The 23,845-nt window shown below is 52.0% G+C and overlaps 2 protein-coding genes across 4 annotated transcripts in view; both read right to left on the reverse strand.

Moving 5' to 3' along the window:
- BCDIN3D (BCDIN3 domain containing RNA methyltransferase) overlaps nt 1-1,346 on the reverse strand; it is a 49,052-nt gene extending 47,706 nt beyond the window's left edge. For all 3 annotated transcript variants that reach the window (XR_010376485.1, XR_010376486.1, XM_064474463.1), the window contains exon 1: nt 846-1,346. Coding sequence is in view for 1 of the 3 variants with exons in the window: in XM_064474463.1 (XP_064330533.1) it covers nt 846-1,127 (282 nt within the window). In the remaining 2 variants the exon portion in view is untranslated. The remainder of the gene's footprint in view (nt 1-845) is intronic.
- A 1,933-nt stretch (nt 1,347-3,279) lies between these two features.
- Nucleotides 3,280-21,771, reverse strand: FAIM2 (Fas apoptotic inhibitory molecule 2). The gene is made up of 12 exons (XM_064474461.1): nt 21,505-21,771; nt 19,663-19,843; nt 16,243-16,346; nt 16,029-16,093; nt 15,182-15,235; nt 12,882-12,932; nt 12,291-12,330; nt 11,742-11,779; nt 10,494-10,581; nt 9,846-9,941; nt 7,918-7,971; nt 3,280-6,071 (listed from the first exon to the last, which is right to left on the reverse strand). Exons 1-12 carry the CDS (start codon nt 21,517-21,519, stop codon nt 5,922-5,924), a joined length of 936 nt encoding a protein of 311 aa, XP_064330531.1. The 5' UTR covers nt 21,520-21,771; the 3' UTR covers nt 3,280-5,921.
- Between the last annotated feature and the right edge of the window lie 2,074 nt (nt 21,772-23,845).

A 23,845-nucleotide genomic window follows, 5' to 3' on the forward strand; every position in this document is an offset into this window, starting at 1 on the left:
GGGCTTCCCACACACCAATGATCTGACCCCCACCAGTTTCTTGGTGCTCCCAAGTCCTGCTTTCCCGCTATACCTTTTACACAGGCTCATCCCTACCCCAGGCTGCTACCCCCACGCCAGCCATTCCAGGCTATTTTGTTCCTCCCCAGCCCCCCAGGTCAGTGCTCCCCCCAGCTTTCCCCACTGCTCACCAACACCCCAGGCCACTGTCCCCATCCAGTCTTCTCAGTCTGCCTCATTATTCCCCAACGTCCCAGGGGAGTGTCCCCCCCCAACCTTCCCAGTCTTCCCTCCAACACTTCGGGTCACTGCCTGCCCCCACTTTGCCCCAATAACCCCAACACTCCACACCTGTACCTCCCCACCCTTCCAATCTGCCTCCCAACACGCCAAGCTCCTGCCTCCCCCAGTCCCCTCCGTTTGCTTCACTACCTCGGGTCACTGCCTTTCCCAGCCTTCCCAGTTTGCCCCACTGCCCCCCTCCCAGGCCCTCATCCCACCCCAAGTCTTCTCAGTTTGCCCCTCGACCCTAAACCAGTGCCCCATTCCCAGTCTTTTCCATAGGCCGGATTGTCCACCAGGGAAGTGCCTCCCCAGTCTGCCCCACTACCCCCTAATACCGCAGACCGGTGCCCCACCCCCCGTCTTTCTCACAGCCTCCCAAAATCCCAGAGCAGTACCTCTCCTTAATCTTTCCCACAGGCCGCCAACACTCCAGACCAGCGTGTGTGTGTCCCGCAAGCCTTTCCAGCCTTCCCCACAGCCCAGACCACCACCCCAGCGTTTCCCCTCGCCCGCTCCCCCGCGGCCTACCCCTCCCGCTGCCCGTCGAGGCGCCCTCTTACCCCCGAGTTGCATCCCACATCGAGCCCCAGCAGCGGGCGGGCCGCCGCGGGGAACAGGCTCCGCAAGAGCCCGCCAGGCAGGAGGCTGACTCGCCCCTCGGGCGGGTGGAAGCGGGAATAATTGGGGAAGTTCCCGTAGGGAGCAGCGCCAGGCTCCAAGGCGGCAGACCCTTCACTTATGGGCGCCGCCATTTTCCCCTCAGCCCCGCGCGCACCGGGCGGGGGCCGGGTGTGAGCAGAAACGTTCCGGGAGAGAAAAGTTCCGGGGGAGCGACCGCGCATGCGCTGACCTCCACTGGGGCGCGGGGGGACCGGCGGCCTTGGTGGCCCGCCGGCGGCAAGGTCACCCTCCCGCTGCCAATGGAACAGCGCAGCCCCAGCCCCCTACCCCAGCCTTTCCGGGTCCCTCTGAGTGAAAAGAAGAATTCTGAGAGATTTCGTGTAAAAACGCCCTGTCCGGGCCCCGTCACACCAGGGCAGGCTGAGGAGAGACGGCTCCAACGTGTCACCTTTAGCCCTGCCACCTTTGCCCTTTGCCCCAGCGTTGCCATGGCGACGCTGCGGCCTAGCATGGGGGCGCAGGCCTTGGTGGGGGGCTCGGCGGGAGCCACCGACCCTGAGAAACAGCCCATGTCGCTGTGGGTTGGTGGCAGATAAAGACTGGTGTCAAATAAAGCCTGTAATTTTATCTCAGCTTTCAGTCAGTGTCGGTGTCAAAACCCACCTGGGCAACCCAACCTCAGCCAGTGTTTCCCCATATATAAAAGCTTCTACAAACCTATTAAAATGTTATTCAAATCTATATATATATAAAAAACAACACACAAATGTTATTTAAATCACATTTAAACGTACAATTGCCCTGGCATTGCCCAGGCTCCCGTAGGCAGGCAGCTAGCAGGGGGTTTTGCAGCAGAAAATGAAAGCTCACGGTTAAAGGAGGGAAAGGTTTGGCATGGGGAAAGTTTTAGGGTCAAGTTGACACAGGGAGCTTAGATATAATTTAGTGCTGATTTTTTTTTATCACAGGGTGAAGAGCAGAGGGCGCCAGGAGCTCAGAAATGCAGGTGAACAATTCCTGCCTGAATCAGGGCCCTTCTTGCATTTTGTTCTTGCCATGGAAGAGGCAAGCAGGGATCAGCAGGGATCCCCTGCACCGTGCCAAGGCATGGGCAGAGTTGGCATATAGACTCCACCCTTCCTCAAAATACCTCAAGCACGGAAGGGAAGAAAGGCAGAAATAAGTGAAAAATACAAAATAAAATAATTTTTTAAAAATTCCCCCTTCTCAGGTAGTGGAATTCAGGTTTTTTTGAGATCTCCTCTGACTCTGTCTGGCTATATTTAGGGCTCCCCTATTCCTGTCCTGCTTGCTGCAGGCATGGGAAACAGCATGATCCCTTCTTTCCAGCATCTTTTACACCCCAATGAATCTCCATGTTTTCTCCCTTCTCCCACATCCCTGCATCCTACCTCTGAGGTCCCACTTTAAGTAAAATGAATTTTTGCCCTGTTCCTCAAAAGCCAAGTGTTGAAATTTGACTGAATCATCAGCCTTTTATCCCATTTGTGGTAATTACAGGAACCCGAGGATTACAGGATACTTCATATAAATGCCCATGGCCACCTCATTGTTTGCATGGAAACGTTCCACTTCAGTTATTTTTCCACAGATGCTGTCCCACAGCAGAGCATCACCCAGCACAAGACAGGGCAGAATATTTTCTTGCTGCAGAAAATGCAGTTGTGGGCAAGATGCTGTACCACACTGGCTGTACCACACTGTTTGGACATGCTCCTTCAGAAACAAATCTCACACCTGCCTTTTGGGCACAGCTCCTTCCAAGGAGCAGAGGTCTGCTGCGACAAGATGCTGCAGTTGGGATTTCTCTCCCCGAGAGCTCTGACAGCCTGCACTAATCAGCACTTCAGAGCTGACAGAGATAGTTGTTTTCACCTCCCTGTGTGGGCATTAATTTAGGTCAAGTAAATTGCTCTCTGGAGGCATTTCTTTTTCCCAATGACTCTAAAGAAAGCTTAGTACATCAGGTTACTCTCCAGAGCTATAGAAAATGCCCTCTGAAGTGTTGTAAGTGCCTTACAACACTTGCTTACCCCCACTTACTTGTGGCCGCTTAAACCAAGTCTAAAAGCAAGCAGGATCCTCACCCAAGGAGCCCTTTGGCCCTCTCATCTCAAATACTTCTCACACATGATGCCTATGCTGGAGCCATGTGCATTTTATTACTTTGTGTAGGATGCATTCCTTAGTCATAACCAGAGAAGGGAGAGCCCAGTCTCCATTAAAATTTCGGGCCATGCCACATCATGCCATAATCTTGTTTATGTTTTCTGTTTTAAGGGGATGAAGCACCAGCTGTGCAAGCAGACAGTCCTTCAGCTGTACTTCAGTAAAGAGCCCTCACAACAGCAATAACAGTTTTGCAACAATTTATTAGCAATGTTCAGAGAAAATACAAAATCCTATTTACAATGAAATCATAAGAATGGCCAGACAAAGGAGCAGGCGGATACAGAGCCAGTGTCCCGGTGATGCAGATCTCAGATAAAGGACAGCCACACAGAGGAAGAGAAGCAGCCCTGCACAGGCAATCAGGGAACCCAGGAGAGCATACCTCTAGCTATATGCCACCCCTAACCCTATCTTACTCAGCCTCATGGGGACTTGCACCTCTCTGAGCATGTACATGTTACTCACTGCTTCAGTCCAAGTGCTTTCACTGGGTCTGGCTTGGATGGACGGCAAGCCACGGGGTTGGCACAGAAGAGGGACCAGGACACATGCAAGAAGGGAGCCCTGTGGGTGGCCCAGGAGGCAGCAAGCCACCCCCATTCAAATGGCCTGGAGACAAGCAGGTGCCATGCAAGCTTTTTCCACACGGGAGCAGAAAGCCAGGAAGTAGCAGCAGCTCAGGCAGCAGCAAAGTTACTCCACACCAGAAGGAAAAAGAGCAAGAGATCTAGAGTGGGCTGCAGATCCATGTTCTCCTCCCCAGGTCCCAGGGTATGCAGGGCCAGTTTGGAGGAGTCCCAGTTCAGAAAGGAGAGCTGCAGAGCTCTGGTCTAGATTGTCCCCCAGAAGAGGAGTTTTAGGACTATTTCAGAGTCAGAACTCATCACATAACTCCATACTCCCTCCTCAAAAGCTGGAAAGCAGGAATACAGGCCTTTTGCTGTGAGCAAATAAAGGCCACAGAACCAGTCTGCTAAGATATTTCAGAAGTGCCTGCATGGGTCTGAGCCGGAAAATCCCTCTTCAAAATCCTATTTCATAAACCTTTGGGGTGCCTCCCATGCTGTCCCCTCTCCCAGTTCTCCCTGCTTGGCAGTTCAAGGCCCTTGCTTCTTCTCTGGCATGTACTGCAGAAATCAGGAGGTCATGAACTTAATGCTGTCATTACCTAATAGTCTCCTTTATTCCTTTAAAAAAAAAAAGGGGGGAGGCCAGTTTTTGGGGTGGGAAGGTAAGGTAGAAAGCGTGATTTGTGCTCCTGTGTGATCATGGATAAGGTCAGTGCAGCCAGAGGGGCTGAAGCACTTTTACTCTCTGCACAGTAACTTTCCTCTGCCCAGCTCGGGGCACTGAACACATGTGGCAGGAGGATACACCATGTGAAGGGTAAAAGCCAGGGCAGCAGCAGAGGAGGAATGTGCGGTACGGAGCATTTTGGCATCGCCTCTCTCTAACACGTGGGGATTGCTAGAGGCAGCTCAGTGACGCACTTGCCCTGGCATTCCCAGAGAGATTGAAGATATGGGTTTCTATCAGCAGGAAGGATCACTTTTAAAAAGAGCAAAAGGCCTCTTATCTCCACCTGGAGCTTTACAGTTAGAAATTAGCCAGCTAATCCCCAAACAGGGGAATGTGAGCAAGGGGAAGATGGAAAGTTACCTGAGCATTCGGAGGCATCCAGTGCTCTCACTAACATCCCTGTTTGGGGGAGCAAAACCGAGAAAAGGCCAAAGCAAGAGGCAACATTGGTGTTTGCTACAAAGCAGTGCCTGTTTTGAACAACAGGCATTCACCCTGGCCTCAGTCTCTGAGTAGTAACCACTTAGGATCATTAACCTCAAGCAACCAAGACAGTTTTGTGAAGACATCAGATCCTTATGATGGGTCACAGGATCTCAGCCATTCACATTTTCCACATCAGGAGGTGCCTGGCTTTGCATGGGCTCTGAAACTCAGCCTCTTTCACCACCTCTTCTCTGCCAATAACCCTTACATGGGATCACAGCTCTCCCAGGTGGAAGAGCCATGCTTCAGAGAGAACTGGCATACATGTCCCCCTTGGGCGGGGAGGTGAGCTCACAGCCAGTGGTCCTGCTATCCCACTCTGGGAAGGAAAGTAAGTACAGAGTCAGCCCCATGGTCAGAGGCAAAGGGTACAGAATTCTTCCTGCAGGAACATTAGGGACATCCTCAAAGAGGCTGCACATCCTGAACAACAGGTTCCCTTGTGCCTGAAGGACTGATTGCAGGGACATCCAGACTACGTGATCTCCTGCTCTGCACTTAAAAGCAGGCACTATCAGGAATATATCTCTGCAGAGGCCACAAAGCTCCAACTGAATGCAGGAGAAACAGGGGAACGCAAGGAGTGCCCTAGCCTTTTCCCTTTGTTCAGCTGGTTTTCCTGCCAGGATCCTAGCAAAATTCCCTACTCTCCTCTTAACGTTATTTTCCCTTCACAGAGCTGTTCTCAGCACTTCAACATAATGTGCAGGACTCAGGCAGGCAACTCTGACAGCCTCTGGGGAAAAGAAGATCTTGGCCTCATGCCTCCCAGTCTCTGGTCTGATCTCAGTAGGAGCGGAGGGAGCAGAAGAGACATAACACTTAAGCCCTACTTTACTTTCTGGGTCACAAAGGCCTAACAGCATATATACAAGCTGCATAAGGAACCCAGGGGCTTTGCTCAGCTGATTGAATGGAGCCTGCTAGTGGGCCAGAAAGGGTGGGTTTGGTTTGGTTTTTTAACCCTCTTTTCCTCTTCTATTTTTTTTTAACCACTTGCATCTTGCCAGCAAGCAGAAAATACTGCCTTGCTGCACTCACTCCTGGCTAGAACCAAAGAACTGGAGGAAGAAGGAGAAGATGTAGATGATGTCCAGATAGATATTGAGGGCTCCAAAGATGTATTCCTCTGGATTCAGCGAGTACCGACGATTCCCCATCAGCATCTGGGTATCAAATGCCAGGAACTGTGCGGAAAGAGGAGGAAACCCGATAACAGTCACATGGAGATTTAGCACATGGAGGCGAGAAGTGCTCTAATGCTAACTGTACCCAGAACAAAAAATACAGCCACTTTTTATGGGCTGTAACTGCAGTTTAAAAGCTCAGAACAATGCACTGAAGAAGCTGCGACTTTCCCCCTCCTTCATTTTACTCCCGATAGTCAAACGCTGAACCTAACCGTTACTCCAGGCCTACTTCCTTCCTGCTAACCCCCCACCAAGACTCCCCTTTGCTTCACACATCCCAAATGTGTCCCAGGATCAGCTCTGGAGCAGTTCTCCCTGTTCCTCCTCAGCCAGTCCCTACAATTTTTTATTCCCAGACTTCCCCCAGTTCAGAAACACCTGCCAGGTAACAAGGTGACCCGGACCCAACACGACATTGCAGCAGCACCTCACCAATAAAAAGCAAGAAACCCCAAGTCCTGGGCAGCACCAAGGTCTGCAGAGCTGCCAGCAGAGGTAACCAGACCCAGAGGGGAGATAACACCTTGGCTGTACAAACACCACTAAGTGCAGGGCAGATTTTACCAGTGAAGCCATCACAGTGGGAATCGGCTGCCCAGCCTGCCTGCAGGGACACAGCACTCACAGGAACAGCCATGGGCTGCAAGGCAGGCTGGTGGCCCAGCTGCAAGAAAACCTGCACATTGTTGCACGACTACAAGCTCAGTATTTTCTCCCATCTCGCCTTTACTCCCTTTGTTAATCTAGCCTGCAACAGACACCTTGGCTTGGAGCTCTTCAGGGTTGGCAGGGCATCTTTGCCATCGCCTGGGGTCAGCCAGCACCTCTGCCCTCCCCAGTCATAAATAACAACTGATCTCCCCAGACATTGTCAGGCTGAGCTGACAAGCCTGGCACAATAGACTCCACCAGCTGAGTTTCTGACTGAAGTTTATAGGGTAATTATAAGATGTATAGCTTACTTGTATTTTACAGAGTAGTCTTTAATCATGAATCACAGAAGAAATATCTGAGCTCACTTGAAATTACTTTATTATAGCTAATAAATGAAATTGCTCAACTGTTCTTATTTACAACATGCCCAATGGGCACCGCCTTGAACCCCAAGGCAGCCCTCCTCCTGACCCCCACCTTGAGGTAACGCCAAGCATCTTCCCAGACAACTCCCACACCTGAATGGCAAGCACGGCACTGCCGGGACTTGCTTTAGGAAGACGCTCGCAGGAGGGACTGCTGGGGAGCAGGTGAAGGAATGAATCAAGCCTTTTCTGCTTTCCTTGGAGGAGCTGCCCAGCTTTAGGGCTTCTCCTGCCTGCAGTGAACCTTCCTAATGCCCCTTAATTGCAAACCATGGCCTCTCACTCTCCTGTACATCTGTTAGTCAAGCTCATACCCTTGGCCCACTCCCACTCAACCAGCCCCAACTTGACTTTGCTCACTTCTGCAGCCTCATTTCACCCCCAGGCTCCCTTTCAGCCCTGCAGTCCAGCTCCCACTGCTGTGCCAAAGATTAGTCTCTGCTTTTCCCACTCCAGAGATGCCTTTTTGCCCTGTCCCTACAACACTTTCTGCTGTTCACACCTAGTATTGCACATACCGCATGGGTTTGCCAATCACACCATGCTGTGCGCCAGCGCTGTCATGTACACCGACACCTTCTCGGACAAGGCTGAGGTGACTGCAATACTTGCTGTTCATGAGCCATCTGAGAACGTGGAGCTCTCTGCAATTCCGCGACTCGCTCTTCTCCCTTCCCCAAGCACTCTTCAAGGCTAAAAGCATTTATTCCTTGCTTATTTTTCCTGCCAGCACACTCCCAAGCCTCACGACCAGCACCACTTACCATAGTAAAGATAACGGCACCAAGCAGAGCGTAGATCGCGTGGAGCCAGGGGACCTAAAGGAAACAAATCCATCAGTCAGTGCCTGGGAGAAGACTGGTTAATTAGGACTTGAGACAGAACAGGTCTTAACTCTCATGTGGAAGATATGAGTTAGGGAAAGTGCTCTAATAGCCCAGGATGGACTTGCACCACTTCCAGCTCCAACACAGTTTCTGTAGTTGACATTTTCATGGCAAAAAAACAGGTCACCGTGCCTCAGTTTCCCCTCTTGCTGTGGTCATTGCATTTACTTGGCTCATGAGCTTCTAGATCAGGTACTTGTGTTTCCAAATAGCCTACTTCAACACAGCGGCTGTCCCTGTGGAAGTGTCTTAGCACTATGCTGATGGAAACATTTTGCAGCAGCCCTAGGTGTTTATTTACCCAGACAAGGCTGATGCCACTGGAAGGGACACCAAATGCTTCCAAGAGCAAGACCCAACTTTAATAAGCATAACTTAAATGTGTTCATCTGCTGGAGTCACAGCAGGAAATTCACTGGGATTAAGACCAGACCTCAATCCCTGCTCGCTGTGGCACACAGTGCTAAAGAAGTTGCCTGTCTTCCAGGAGAAGGTGCCTGCATAGACAGCTGATTCAACCCAGAGATTGCAGCCTGCCTCCCCCGACAGACAAGCTCATGACAAGGCTGCCTCAAGCCATGCTTATCTTGACAAGCGGCAAGATAAAGAGTAGTTGTCTCAACAGTTTAATGGCAGTGGCTTGGCACTGCAAGGTGGTTTATCCTCACGTTTGCACAGGGGAAAGGTGCGTCAAGCCAAGGCAGCCAAAATTAAAGCTCCTTGCTTTGGAAACAGCAGCCTGTGTATTTGTCCATCATCAGACCAACTCCAGGGGTAGTACCACTGGGAGTGTCTCCTGCAGGCCTGGCCCTTAAAGCAGCACTCAGGTCCACAGAGAAGCCAGTAAGATGTGAAGGGTTTGGAGGTCACTTAAAGGCTGCTGTGATCAAAGCAGCGTGCCTCCGTCTCCAGCACAAGCAGGCATTCAGGGTGATTAATAGCGGCTGCACAGCCCCACACACATTCTGTCTTTCATCAGCATCTTCCAGAGTCTGTCATGCTCTTGCCTGAATGACAACTCGCCTAACGAGACACTCTTGGATGGAGACCAGACACTCCGTGCTGCCACACCAAACCCTCTATCAGGTGTGGTCACAAGCTGCCCCAAGATTTCAGCTGGGCTCAGCCAACGCCAGCTGCAACCGGGTCTGAGTCAAAAGCAGGGAGGCTGAAGGAAGGGGCTGGACCCATGCAAGAGGGGCTTGCAGCAGTTGGAGGAGTGACGAGGTGGTCACTCATGGTCAGGACTTGTTCCCTGGCCCCTCTCCAGAGGGCCTTATTTCCAAGAAATTTGAGCTTCAAGTTTCAAACGCTGCTGGACGGTGCCTGCGGTTAGTGTGAATGCAGCCAGGTCTGGCCGGACAGGCACCCTGCTGCACTTTTCCAGGGTCCAAGTCTCACCCTGAAATTGGGGCAAGAGCCTTGTTTTGTACTGGGCAGGCCAGTGCTTTAACGTGTGCACTGCCCTGGTTTTACTGGAGGGGAAACCGAGGTACGAGCAGGTGAAGTAACCTGCTGTGGAGTCACTACGCAGCTCCAGGAACAGAAGTGAATTTCCTCAAGCCCCAGGCCAGTGCTGTCCTAAAACCTGATATCTGATTGTACAGCAAAAAGGCAACAGCCACCTGGTCTTGCCTTTGGTTTCCGCACAGTTATTGGTGTTTCTGCACATTTTTGGAAAGCAGGCTGGGCCACCTCTCTCAAGCCAAGCCCTGGAGCTTGCCTGCTTTAAGCTGAGCAGCTCCCAGCCTTGCACCAGGACTGGTGGCACTGGGCAAGGAAGGAGGGGACAGGTTGTTACTCACATATTGGTAGGGCAGTATCACAGCCAGGATGATGCCACCAAAGAAGAGGACCATGAGCATCACAAAGAGGACACCCTGGTAGGAGGTGAAGTCAAACTGCAGAGGTAAAGGACATCACGTTACGAGTGCAGAGCGCTGAAACAAGAGGCAGCAAGGGGGGCCAAACCTCCCCACCTCCACAGGGAGGGACACTCCGGCAGTACACCCGTCTTCCTGTCACACGGCAGTTGCTTCGTCTGCATCTCAGGCCCAACGGCCGTCTGTATGGCACAGAGCCAAACACTTACCATATCCCCTTTATTGCCATGGGCAAGAACTCTGTACCCATCACATACCCGAAATCCAAACACCCGTCGCACGTTTATGCCAGTGCCCTTCTGTGCCCCACAGCCTAATCCTCAAAAAACCCTCACCTTACCCCCATACATTAGCATCTTCCAGTCCCATCTATATCCCGACACATCCCTCACCCCAGCATCTGTCCTAATCTTCCTGCAACCTTCACTTTACATCCCAGCATCCCTCAGGTTGCCTCTGTAGCCAGAGCCCTACAGACCTGCCCCTGCACCTCACCCCCGACACTGCCAGAGCCTGCAGTCCCACCCCGGGAGATGCCTCTCGCAGAGGGACTGATCAGCACAAACTCACCTTGGTCTGGAAGCTGAAGATGGTGACAGACAGACACACCAGGGCCGTGATCCCCAGACAGAGAAGGACCGACTTGGTATTGTAGTAACTGCAAAATTAACAGCAAACCCACTTTTCAGCGTTTCCCACAGGGACAGGTGGAAGGAGGGATTAAGACAGGCAGCAACTTAGCAGAGGTGTATAGGGAAAGTGGGAGACTTAGGGGCACAAATGGCACTGAAATTATCAATTTTCCCCCTTAATGTAAAAAGGGAAGGATAGAAAACACTAAGACTAGATGGGTTTCCCTTTGCTTTAAATAGAAGAGGGTAGGCAGGAGGGCATGTCTGTGCCTTCTGGGAACTCACGAGCAGCTAAGATGGGGGCTTACTATAAAAATCTATCTGTCCACGGGCAGATGGAGAAGTGGGAGGATTCAAACTGAGATGTAATAAAAGTAGAATGACAAATATCATTGCAGTACCATGAGAAATAAGAAAGCTGCAGCCACTGTTATGCTACTAATGTGCTCGTAACAGGGGTTTGAGTCTTGGAAAACTGCAGGGAAGGAGGGATTTGAACAGGTGGCGAGGCTGCAGGCTTTGGTTATATTTTTTTCATGTCTAACTACTGATTTTGGTTACAGCACCAGGCTCAGCCCTAAGAAAAGCCAGTCCCCACTCTCCCCTTTGGTTTGATTTGAGAGTGATATCACTGGTATTTTCCCCGAGTTGCTGAAGCCACTACTTTCTTTGTCCCCAGCACACATCCATCAACACCCACTGGCTCATCTGCCTCATCACCAGGGACCCACGTGAACCAGGGCTGATCTTGTGAGCAGATTGTCACAGTAAAAACACAAGCAAGAGGGAACTGTAGGCTACAAAACCCATGAAGCTGCTGGAAAACACTCCTTGTCTCACTCCAGCCCCATCTGCTAGAGTGCTGCTTAGTGGAAAAGGCGAGACTGCAGTATGTGGTAGTCCCCTATAGCCCATCATGCAGGCAGTGCCTTGTCCCTCGCTCTCTAGTGCTCTCCCATAGGATCTGGCAAAGCCAGGAACTACCCTGTGCTGCCCCAGCTGCCACCACAGGTCTTGTAGAGCTTCTTTTAAAAGTGTTTTCAAAAGGGAAGGTCAGGCTTTGTGTGGCTACTGGAACAGCTCCAAAGAGACCAGGTGGCCCTTGTACTTTGGAAGTAGGGAAGTTTTGCAGGAAGAGACAGGATGTAGGACCAGAAAACCTCCAGACACCACATGCTCACCCTACCTGGAGAGCATCCCAGTGAGATAAGCCATGGAGAGCGTCTGGGAGGGAAAGAGAACCACATTACTCCTGCATTCATGTCCCAGGGAGAGACATACAACAGATAAAGCATTTCAGTTACGGGGAAGATAAGGGCAGTGAAGCCTCAGATACTCAAGAGAAGCAATTTTTACATAGTTTCTAATCCTCCAGTGATTAATATCCACAAGGCAGGTTAAAGGGAGGGCAGGCCACCACCCTGAGAGCAATCCCACCTTCTCCATCCCTCTACCTCTCTTGCACAGGACTCCAGCGCCCTACCCAGCTCCCACCACCTGCTGACCAGCCTCTACAGGCTTTTTTTCTTCCCCCTTTTAAAACAAAAGGCTGCCTTCTTTCCTGCTTATCACATTCTAGTACAATTACAACTCCTCAGCCAAGTGCAGGGCAATTAGAGGATGAAAGTCCTGCTTCCTGCAGCAATCCAGACCAGACGTTTCTCCTGCCAGGAGCTATTATGAAAGCCACACTTTTGCAGGACCAGGGCAGACACTGTCCAGGTGTGCTACTTACAAAGATGCTCAGCAGGATCAGATTCCATGGGAAATACCTCCTGCAAGTGAAGAAAGAGGGGCTGGTCAGCCCTGCGACGCAGAAGGCAGGGGCCGCTGCCAGCACTGCACAACAGGTTGCATAAGACATGCCGTGTAATTAATGGCCTGTGCAGCAAATGGCAGGGGTGGTACAAGGGGACAGTCATCCTCCTGGCAATGAGAGAGCATCTAGGGTGCTCCTAGACCAAGAGGGCAAACGTCCCCATAATACTCCAGCAAAGCAGTAAGCAGCGCCCTGCTCCACCGAGAGCAAAGATAACCGTCCTTTGCAGCAGTTAATGAGAATTTGGAGCTATGCAGCAACGCAATTTTTGCTGCAACGTAGCTTCCTTTCCAGTCGCAATTTGACTTCAGCTTCTAATGCTGTGCTGCAGCAACCGAGAACTGCATCAGGCCTGAAAGTACAGCTGCCACCTCGGTCCCTACATCACCGTGTCAGCATGACCCCGTCCCATCTCTGCAACATTGTTGGTCGTGCTTGAAACAAGAGGAAGAACATTCGTCCTTCATTTCACAGGGCTGTTTCAAATCCAGAAAGAAAGTGTTTTACCTGGGTCCAGAGCAGCAAGCAAGAATCAGGTAGGTCACAAAGAAAACACCACTGCAAAGAAAATAAAAAAAGAGTGGTTTAGGGAGGAAAACACAAGCGCTGGGTGTTGATGCAGGAGAGGAATCTCCAGCTGACAAATTCCAGTGCTCTGCTGCCAGAAGTCACCATGAGGCAACTGTCCCTGAAAAACCTGAAGGCTGGTCTTAGGCCAGAGCAAGGGTAGCATTCGGGTCCAGGATAGACAGAGCACCCAAACGTGTTTGCTGTTGACACCTTGTCGGCGTCCAAACTGCTCCTATGGAGGTGGCCAGACTTTGCCCCTCATTTCCAGCCATTTCCTGGCTTGGTGGATTCAAGGCATCCTGCTGAGATTTCAGCAGCATTTAAACCAAGACTCACAGGGCTGGTAAAAATGACTTGCCTAAGGCCAGAGGGAAGGTCTATGTCAGAGACGGGAACTGGTCCCATGTTACTGCACCAGCATTCAAGGAAATGTTCAACAGCAGAAGGATCCCCTAAGGTCAGTGAAGCTGGCAGACCCAAGCCTAATATGCTGTTGCACAAGCCGTCCCCAGGTCACAGGAGAGTTATTTATCTTGCGTGATTTGACCCTTCAGCAAAGCAAAAAAATCCAACAGCTGAGGGATGGTCTCCCTCTGCTCTGGACGTCACACAGCCCGGGTGTTTTTCCACAGTGCTGATGGGTTATGGCACAGTGGGAACCTGCATACCTGCTTTCACCCAGCGCCTGGGGGGAAAGCAGCTTCCAAGCATGCCGATGGCTGCACGATAGCCAGTCACCTTAGGTCTAATAAATGAATGTGACTGCAAAACCCACGGGCCATGATAAATGCACCAGAGATAAACCTGAGCATTGCTCTCCCACGGGGAAACCGGGAAAGTTGGAGTGGACACGGCTGAATAGGTGGAAAGAAAGCACGTAGGGAGCAAAGAGAGCCATTGCAGTTGTCCATCTCCTTTGCATCCCTTGTTGCACATCTGCACTTGCTTTATTCCCTCCGAGTCATCGCCCCAACAGCAGGAAAACACCCGAGGGCACCCACTTCTATTTTAGAGATATATAGAGTTGGGGTCTCTGTGTACGAGATATCCAGACCCAGATCAGGACAAGAAATAGGAGATGCTGGGATGGAGGGAAGGGTTGACTCCCTGGCAGGTGAAGGGACAGACAAAATTTAAGTCCCTCAAGTACAGAGTCTACCCCAAACCAGCCCAAGACAGGTTCTCTCCGACTGAAAGATATAAATGCTTAATGTCCAGTAAGCTACAGGAGATGAATGCAAAGGTCAAAGCATAGACCTGAGTAGAGCTTGATCTTGTCTCCCTGCAAGGCAATGCTGCTTCTCCAATCTACCAACTGGCCAGGAACTCCTTCAAGGTCGGGGAGGCATGCTGATGCCAGTTCCCCTCTGTTACTGCTATTTTTGGTCTTTTATTCGAAGTTATATAAGCTGGTGTCTCATCTCCGGGCCTGGACAGATTTCATGATTTGGGTGTGAACTAATTAAAGCCAAGTTCACAGAGCTTTGTTCACAGACAATTGCATCGCACACTCTGCCTGCTTAATTAGCAGCACTAACACAAGTGGCATCCAGGAAACCAGCACAACTGCAAACATACGAACGCGTGGAAGCGTAGCCTACGCTACCTCCGAGCTGACCTTTCGCACCAGCCTTGACTAATGAATGGCATCCTAAATTCTGTGCACCGAGAGCAGCTCCGTGATGAAGACCCAGGCATGACAGCCCCCCCCACACATCCTAATCCCTCCAAACACATCCCCCGCCCTTAACATTGCCTGCACCCTTCTTCATCTGTTGCATATTTGGTATGCATGTGATGTAAACCCAGGCAATCTCCTTGCTTTCAATAGGACAAACCCAAAATTCAACCTCTAAGGTACCCTAGGCACCCTTTCAGGTCTCGCATCTGAGTTTCTGCACTGTTTTCCTGGAAGCTCCCCAGTTTTACCTGGTTTGCTCTGCAAGCAATACTCATGTATTTACTTTCACCCTGATTTGTAGAGCGGCAAGCTCTCTTTCTGAAAGTATTTGTAGATTTTTAGCACATCTCATGTCTTGGGCTCATTTAGGTAAGAGTTTCTACCTTCTCACCTCAGAGTTATCCATGAATTCCCCCAGCCCCCCCCCCCCCCCCCATATTAGCGCATTTCTTCGCATGCAAGATACAAGTGTTTGGAAAGAGTCTCCACACGACCACAGCTACATCCAGAGCTGTTTGGAGCATATGTGGCCATCAGAGAAGCCAGAGATACTCACTAGGAAGCCCAATACCAGGCAGCATGCGTCTGAATGTACCCCTTGACCGGCTCGCTGCAAGACAGAGAAAAGGGAGGCTAAGCAGAAAGCATAATAGTGCCCATCACTTCACGGGTTGCTGCTAAATTAAACCTGGGAACTCACACAGGGTGATGCACCACGGGGTATGTGGAGAGAAAAAAAAAACCCACAACCCCCAACCAAACCAAAACAAAAACCCCACAACGAACTACAGCTGACTCTACCCAGCAGACTGACCAACCGGAAAGAAATTCAACCTCTCAAATTGGAAAGACAGCCCTGCTGTTATCAATTACACAGTCAGGCTTGCCTGGGGAAGGGCCGCTGCCTTCTCTGAGAGGTGATTAAACAGCTGAAATCCTCTGGCTGACAGTGATTCATTATTTATTCTGGAGGCAACGTGAGCTGCACATGCCCAAAATGCTCAGTCACCCGAGCTACAGACAGCTGCTGCTCAAGCATGTGGTATCTGCTTCTGCAAGGGCAGGTGACCCAGTCCCTAAAGCCGAGGTAGGCTGGGATCTGATGGCCTTGACAACTTCCAAAGGGAAAAATACAGCAGTTAATACTCAAGGGCAAGCATCCCAGGCCTCTTGGCTGGGGATAGCACCCAGAAGGGACAACGCACCATCCAGAGGATGCACTGGAAAGGTAGCAGAAGTACTGAAGGACCTTTGAGGGTCCCCTCAGTTTTGGTTTTCTATTGGAGCACATGGGGAAAAAACGCAGGTATCTACATAACAGAAAACACCCCCAAGTAACAGATCATTCAGGAGCAGGTCATACACAGGACAAAGCAAGCATTACTGCCACACAGGAGACCTACCAGAAGGTGAAGAAAGCCACAATAACGACAGTGACCAAGAGCTGGACCATCAGGATGGCATAAACCTGCAACAAGAGGCAGCCCATGGGCGACCCGCAGACTCTCTGCTTGCCACCCAGCCCGGGGCAGCCAGCAAAGTCACCGCAGCCAGGTCCCTCCAAGGGTCTCCTGCCCTCACAGGGGAAGGCTGAGCCTGGAGGCTCTTGCCCCTTACCTTCCTGATGAACACTCTGCGCACGTTCCTGTCATCCCAGCTGAAGGTGGTGAGCATCTCTGTGTCTCCTGGGTACCCTCCGCTGCCATAGCTCGGGCTCGTGCCTGAAGCAGAAGCCAGACAGATCAGCCCCCATCACCCACTTCCCTCCGCAGCTGCAATAATCTGACTCCTGTGATTGACCACAGCTCAGGAGGCCCAAACTTCAAGGTTTTCTTGTTGCGCTACAGAACAGAGGCTTGCTGGGATGCGCTTTGCTTCCTTCCCACTCCGGCATCTTATGAGGACTGTCTCAGAGAACAGAGCGGGGACCACTTCTACAAACTCCAGCATGACAAGGACACCAGGGTTAATTCCCATCTATGGTAACACTGTATTTTTAATGGCAGTTAGAAGGCTCGTCTCATATCCTTGCTCACCTTTCACTGAATATTAAAGCATCCCCCAGAGGAGCCGTGACTCAGCACCTCAGTCATTCCCACCAGGAGCTCTGCTACAGGAGGATTCCCTCGCTCCTCTGTAATTGCCTGAGCTTAGACTGTGTCTGCACCACGTCTTATGTCAGCAGTGTGCCCCCTCCGCTGAGAAAGCCTCGTCACAGCCAGCCTTTCCATAAGGTCTGCCCCTGAATCCAATTTCCACGCAGGGAGTCGGAGAATAGTTTAGCAGCAAGCCTAAACGAGGGGGGAAACCACCCCAAGGCTACTGCTGAGAGTACCTTCCCCAAAAATTGTCACACCACACGGCCCAGCCCTGCCTCGCCGAGGCCCCTGTAGTACAAGCTCTTGTTGCTGGAGTTTCCCTGCGGGTGGGCAAGGAGGAAGGCTGCGCCATGAAGCGTCGGTTTGCTCAGCAGCCTGCATGGAGATGGAGGGAAGCATCGGAAAACCTCCACCTGCTGGGGAGACGAGCGTGCCAGGGTGAAGGTAGCAGTGAGGGCTCTGGAGGGCAGGGGGCCGCAAGGAGAAACACAAAGCAGCAACTTTTCCCTGCTAAGATCAGGAGCACAAGTGAGATGTGAGAATCAGCCTCCTCCATCTCCTGAACCTCGCGCTCAAGAAAAAATAAAACAAATACTGAAACTTCAGTTGTCTTAGCGCATCGTTCCCCTGTGCTATTCACTTCTGCAACTATCCTCTTCCATGTTACTAATAGCGTCCCCACCTGGGTTTCCTATAGAATGAAGGCTTATGAGATTACACCATCTATTCATTCATGTCCCTGCCTGTTTGACAGATGCCTCCCCTCCCTCTCAAAGCTTTTTTGCTCAGTGATACTCAGATCCTCCAGGTCGATGGAGGAAAGACCCTCTCAGACTTGGAGGACAAGCTGCAGACACCAGGAAAGCCAAGACTCTGGTCCTGGACTTCTTCTGTTTTACTGGTCAGAGGCTGCTTGCTTTCATTGCAGAAACCTCATCCTAGAGATGCCACTGGCAGGAATTACTTCCCTTGCGCTCTTCAGAGAATCACAGACTGGTTTGGGTTGGAAGGGACCCTTAGAGGCCGTCTAGTCCAACTCCCCTGCAGTGAGCAGGGACATCTTCAACTAGACCAGGTTGCTCAGAGCCCCATCCAGCCTGACCTCGAACACTTCTAGGGATGGGGCCTCCACAATCTCTCTGGGCAACTCTTTCCAGTGCTTTGCCACCCTCATTGTAAAAAATTTATTCCTTATAACCAATCTAAATCTACTCTCCTTTAATTTAAAAGTGCCTCTTGTGCCTAATAAGTCTCTTGTGCTGCCTTCTGTACCCCAGTGGAGATGAAGCTCCTGCAGCGTGCCCTCCCTGTGTTTCTGCAAGATCTGGCATTGCCCACACGGGGCCAAAAGCACCTGAGGCCCATATCCCCAGGACACTTCAGTGCCTCCTGTCTCAAAGCAATCAAGGCATCTAAACACCAAATTAGGCACCAAAATGCCTCAGAGGAATGGAAGGGGTTTCCTCCTCCCTGGCTAGTGTCGCCAGCACCCATCACCTCCCACCTACAGCCACAGCTGAGGTAGCAAAACAGTGTGTCCCAAGCTCGGTATTAAAGAAAGCAACCCAAAACACACACCACTTCTCCAGGTACTTCAAGTCTCATATAAGCTGTGAGTCACAGCCCCACGGCATGTGCCCCCACCCCATGCACCCGCCCAGACCCTGCTACAGGAGCCACAGTTTGCAGCATGGCTGAGGGCAAGGAATGGGGAAGATGTGAAATCAGAGAAACACACCAGCAGGGACAAGGACACAGCTGCAGAGAGAAAATCCTGCCAGGCTTGTCAGGGAGGGGACAAGAGATGACACATCACCGAAACAAGTCCTCCGGGACACCCAAAATACCCGCATCCTAACCCATTTGGGCTTTACCCATCCTGATTCATTATGACAGTAGAAAGACCCAGATGGTGGTTAGAACAAGCTGGGACATTATTTATCCCTTCTGTTTCTGACCCCCAAAGGCAAACAAGAATAGGAAAAGCCTGTGAATCCACCAGTGTGTGCAGGAACACACATCTCCAAGGGGTTTAGCTTGCTCTTTTCCCTTCCCTAAACACCTCCATCCCTGCAGCTGCGACCACCCCTGCTGGGTGGAACAGGCAGCCAGCAAAGCACAGCAGAGGAAGAGGACTGAGCAGAGAGGACTCAGGAGTCATTAAATCCAGTCCCTCCAGCGCTCTCTCCAGTTCAAGCTGTGCTGACCAAGCAGCTGGCCACCCCAACAGACTTGCTTGCCGGCCACGACGTCCTGCATCCGTCTCAGCTTGCCGCTACACGGCCGTTCCCCTGCACTGGGCACAGTCGAGCCTTTGTCCACTTGTCATGGCCGACCAGAAGCTGCCCGCAGCAGCCAGGGAGGAAAAACTGTTTGTTTGCCAAGGAGTCGGCCACGCAGACTGATGCTGGAACAATTCGGCCTTCAAGTCCAGCCATGTTTCAGCCTCCACTGGCTCTGAACACCAGCTCATAGCAGCCAGACATCACTGATGCGATTGACACTGATTTTGCCAGTTCAGCAGCTTCCTTGAAAGCCAGGGTTGAGCGGGAGCTAGAGTGGGGCTGCTGCCTGCAGAGCTGGGAGCGTTGCACCAGGGCTCTCCCTGGCCCTGGGAGGTGGCATTGCCCAGTGCAGCAAGCTGGGAGAGGGGATTTTCCCCATCCTGGTACTGGGAAGGGGAGCAGGGAGAGAGCACTGCAGTTTAGTCCCACTTCTGGGAGGCAGCGTGGTCTAGTGGCTGGGTAAAATGGTCTTTACATCTCGATATAGACTTATGTGGCTTGTAGCTACAGCTCTAGAGTGAGCTCTACCAAGGACCAAACTGGGCACCGTATCCCCGGTTCCCCTCTTCTCTACAAGCCTATAGGGGAATCTCTGCACCCCTCTACCCCCTCTGCAAGGGGCTCACCCTGGGTACAGGCACAGAAGGACTTACTGGGGTCGACGTAAGCCCAGCTGGGGTGGAGCGGGACCGATGGGGGAGGAGGGTAAGCACCAGACTTCATCCCTTCTCCTGCTGTCGCCTCCTCATAGGTCGGAGGAGCCGGTGGAGCCGTGGCATTGTCCTTCTTCTCCCCTTGCCCCTCGGAGTTGGGGGGTTTGTTGTTCACAGAGAGCTGCACAGAAAGGGGCGGGAGGGCAGAGACAGGATAGAGGTTAGACTGTAAAAACAGTACAGAAACTGCCCTGCAATGGGAACCCAACAGGGCATGGGCAGAGGTCCAGAGGTCCCTCTGTTGGATCCCAGGAACTGGAAGGACACCCAGTAACTCCTATGAGGTGGCAATGGGCCCATCCTTGCACCCCCAGGAAGGAACATCCTCTGATGTGGTTGAGAGGAGAGATGGGAAAACACCTGACATGTTAAAGGGGATAAAAAAAATTATAGGCAACCAGGTCTGAGGGGAGACACAGCCTTGCCCAGGGACCTCCGTGGAGCCACAGGCTCATATGGAACACTGGAGAGTATCCAAATCATTTTCTCCTTTTCAGCCTACTGCTTTCTAAATTTCCCCTTAAAAAAAAAAAAAAGAGAGCTTTCAGTTACTAGGCACCAAACCCTAAACTCCTTCATTTCAACTTACACCCACATTTTGGGGAGGTTCTGCTAGCCCCCAGGAAGTGCTTGGTTTGGCCCTCCAATGTTTTCTTATAGCTTGTTCCTCTCTGCCCCTCTAGAGGCTCAGCCTTGCTGCTTTCTGTAATTCAAAGCTGCAGCTAAGGGACTTGGGATCCCATGTCTTCAGACTGTGAAATCCCAAAGAGCCAGCCTCAGGCCACCTGAGAACTTGCTCCTCCTTGGGAACATTATCCATTTAACCTTCTAGATCTTTGTCACCCTGGGATAAGTCAGAAGCCTGGTATCCTGACCTTGCTGCCAAAGGGGATGCCAGCTCAGCATCAGGGATAGCATCCCCACGGATCACAGGCATGCAGGGCTGGAGCCACAAAAAGTCCAAAGTGAAGCAGAACAACTAACCAGCACTGCAACAGATGGCACAGCGCCTGTGAGAAGGTCTTAAATTAAAGGTGTAACAGGCCCTTGAAAATAAAGTCAACATACCAGGCTGGAACGTGCGCCACAAGCAGACCCAGCTGCACCAGGATAACTGTGCCACCTCCTCTGCCAGCTCCTAGGGCTGTCCTCACCCTGTCCTTCATTACATAGTCCTTGGGTGTAGGGTGGCCAAATCATGCAGGGCCCCCAGAGATACCCAAGGAGATACAAGAGGGACAGTGCTGCCTGCAAACAGGCAGCCTCCAGCATCACATCGTTGCCATGGCAATGGTGCACTGTGCTGGCAGAGGATGCATAAACCTCCCCCTCCCCAGTCTCTGAGCATTGGAGAACCCCCAAAATCCGGAGCTCCCCGGAGCAGGCAGGAGGTGCTCAGGGCAGGTGCCAAGTGCTGGCTGCTGGGGGCACGGATGGGAAAGCACAAGGCACCCCCTTGACCTCCCTGACATCTGAGAAGGGTGGAGGAAACAGCCACAGGTCTAACAGCAGGGTCGAGCTCCACATCCAGCACCAGGAAAAACAGCCCCCAACACCATAAGGACACAACCCTCCACCCCTTTCCTCTATCAGAAACACCCCCCTTGCAGGGGCCGACGCACAGGGCTGTGCACGGGTACCCAGCTCCCCTCCTCCACAACAATGGTTTTATTTCTTACATCCCCTCCCTTTGCCCCGTTTCCCCCCCACACACACCCCCCAACCATGCAACCATTATGCAAGCAGGACGACTCGTCATGCAAGCACTGGCCTCCCACCTACCTTCCCCTGGGTCATGGCTCCTCGCCAGCGATGCTGCCGGACCCTTGCAGCAGGAGGGAGAAGGCCGTAGCTGAGCACAGGCCTCCTCGCCGGGTCCCTTCCGCCCCCTCTCCCGGGGTGTTTCGGGGCTGGCCGCAACCGCTGCAGCCTCCGCAGCCTGTGCTGATGCCTTCACCTTCTAGCAACATCCACCGAGCAACAACGGGCACAGAAGGGAGGACCGTACCATTCCCAGCCTGCGGCACAGGGGGAAGCCGGGAAAGAAACAGCTCAAACGGGAGCAAGCGGCCACCGGCAGCGATGGGGAGGATGCACGGACACGGCAACGGGGAGGCAGCAGCAGGGTCCCACACCGTGGGGCGGGAAGCAGCCACCCCAGAGATGCTGAACTCGGGGCTGGGGTTGCAGAGGGGAGGGAGACACGGAGGATGCTTTGCTGCAGCATCTCTTTGCCGCTGCACATCAGAGCCAACCGCAGGCTGGGGAGCAGCAGCTTCCACAGGCCCTGCTGCAGCCGGGCACAGCAAGGAGGGCTCTCCTGGCAGGGCTGGAGGCTCCCCTGGGGCAGAGGGGAAGGCCTGAGCCAAGCTTTGTAACAAGAGAGCAGGAGGAAGGAGTTGCACAGCCCTGGATCCCTTCTTGATCCTCTCCAGGCTATGTATGGAGCAGGAGAGAGAGGATAAGGCTCATTTGCCCCGTGTGTGTTGTCCTTTCGGGACCAATGCAGCCCCAGCTGGGGGGCACAGGGAGGGTTTGGGGGTGTCCCAGGAGACCACGAGCACCACGCAGCCCCCATCACCAAAGCAATATTATTAGTTCAGCCCCACGAAGGAGAGGGCTGAATGGGGAATCCAGTTCCCAGCCCAGGGCAAGCCCAAGGGAAGGGGCACAAAGTAAATGAGGTTTTGCCCCCCATGACAGAACCTGGGGAAATTACAGTCTGGACAGGACAGTGAGATGAAGACATCTCCTCTTACTGCCCAGCCACAGCAGGAGGGGAAAAAATTGGCCTTTTGCATAGTTAAATAATTCACATGGGCACAAAATTTGTCCAGGAGAGAAGAAAAAGAGAGATATTGCAAACACAGCACACCCTCTACCTAAACACATGGAGGCACAAGCTTGTGATCAATGAGAGAAGTCAGCATCTTGCACCACATTCCCACAAAATGAAAGCACAAATTCGGGCAGTTCTGGGACCACTGTCAAGCTAGAGGCTGTGCCCCTACATCCTGGCTCCCCACATCCTCCCTCCAGTCCTTCCCCAGCCCCTTCAAGTCATTTATTGCTTCTCATGTCATAAGCCTGCATCACACCTCAAATTAGTTTGCTGAGTCTATAACACAAGTCCAAAAAATAAATTATCTTGTCCATTTACTCTGCCATAAAAAAAAAACCCTGCCACATTTTAGGCTCCCTAAACACAGGCCTAGAGAAGGTGAAGAGCAGGCTGCCTGCAAGGAAAGGATGTTGAAAAAAACCCATCCCCATTCACAGCTTCTGCAAAAAAAAGCAGGCAATGGAAGGGTTAAAAGGAAAGCATGAGCTGGAAATGAAAGAATGCAGCCAAGCAATGTACAGCTGGCATCCATACAGACCTAGCCCCAGCTATTCAATTGGAAAGAGAGGCGATTACCACAAGGACTGCAAAAACTTGTCAGGATTATTCAGAATCAATTAAGTGCCTGTTAACCACAAGCTCCTCAAGGGTTTTCATTCTCCTCGAGGTTGAGCAGAGGCATAAAACTGGGCAGGTCCCAAGTGATGGAGAGAAACTCAGCCCAGCAGGTGGGGTTCTCACTGTTCCGACCGAGCACAAGGAAACGATGCTCGGCTTGTTGATCCCCTTCAAGCATGAGGCAAGGGGTCAAGGGCTTGGGAACAGAAACTCCAGGTGATGCATGGCATCGCGGTGAAAAAGGAGACACCCATTTTCTTAACAAACCCCAGAGGGACTCATCCCAGCTGCAGTCCCTGGCCAAGGCAGATTCCTTGGTGGGATAATGCAGGACCCCACATGCTCTGTCCTCGGCTGAAAATGCTTCGAAGAGCTGTAATACTGGGTCTGGAAGAGGAAAAACCCACAGCAAAGAAAAGCAGATGGCATTGCCTGCCACAACAGCCTCCCTCTAAACAAAAAGCAGCAGGAAGGGAAACCAGACCCATCCACCACCCTGTTGTCTAGAAGGCCAGCTCCCACCCCCCAAGTTCCTGGAGGGTGTCTTGTTCTTTCCTCAAAATAAATCCAACATGGAATATTTTCATGGGGCTCTGGGAAACCATTAGGTCTTTCCCCAGCCAGGAAAATGAGCTGAGGGAGCCCATGGGCTGCAGAGCTTGA

Source organism: Phalacrocorax carbo, chromosome 27, assembly GCF_963921805.1.
Source record: "Phalacrocorax carbo chromosome 27, bPhaCar2.1, whole genome shotgun sequence".
Taxonomy (NCBI): domain Eukaryota; kingdom Metazoa; phylum Chordata; class Aves; order Suliformes; family Phalacrocoracidae; genus Phalacrocorax; species Phalacrocorax carbo.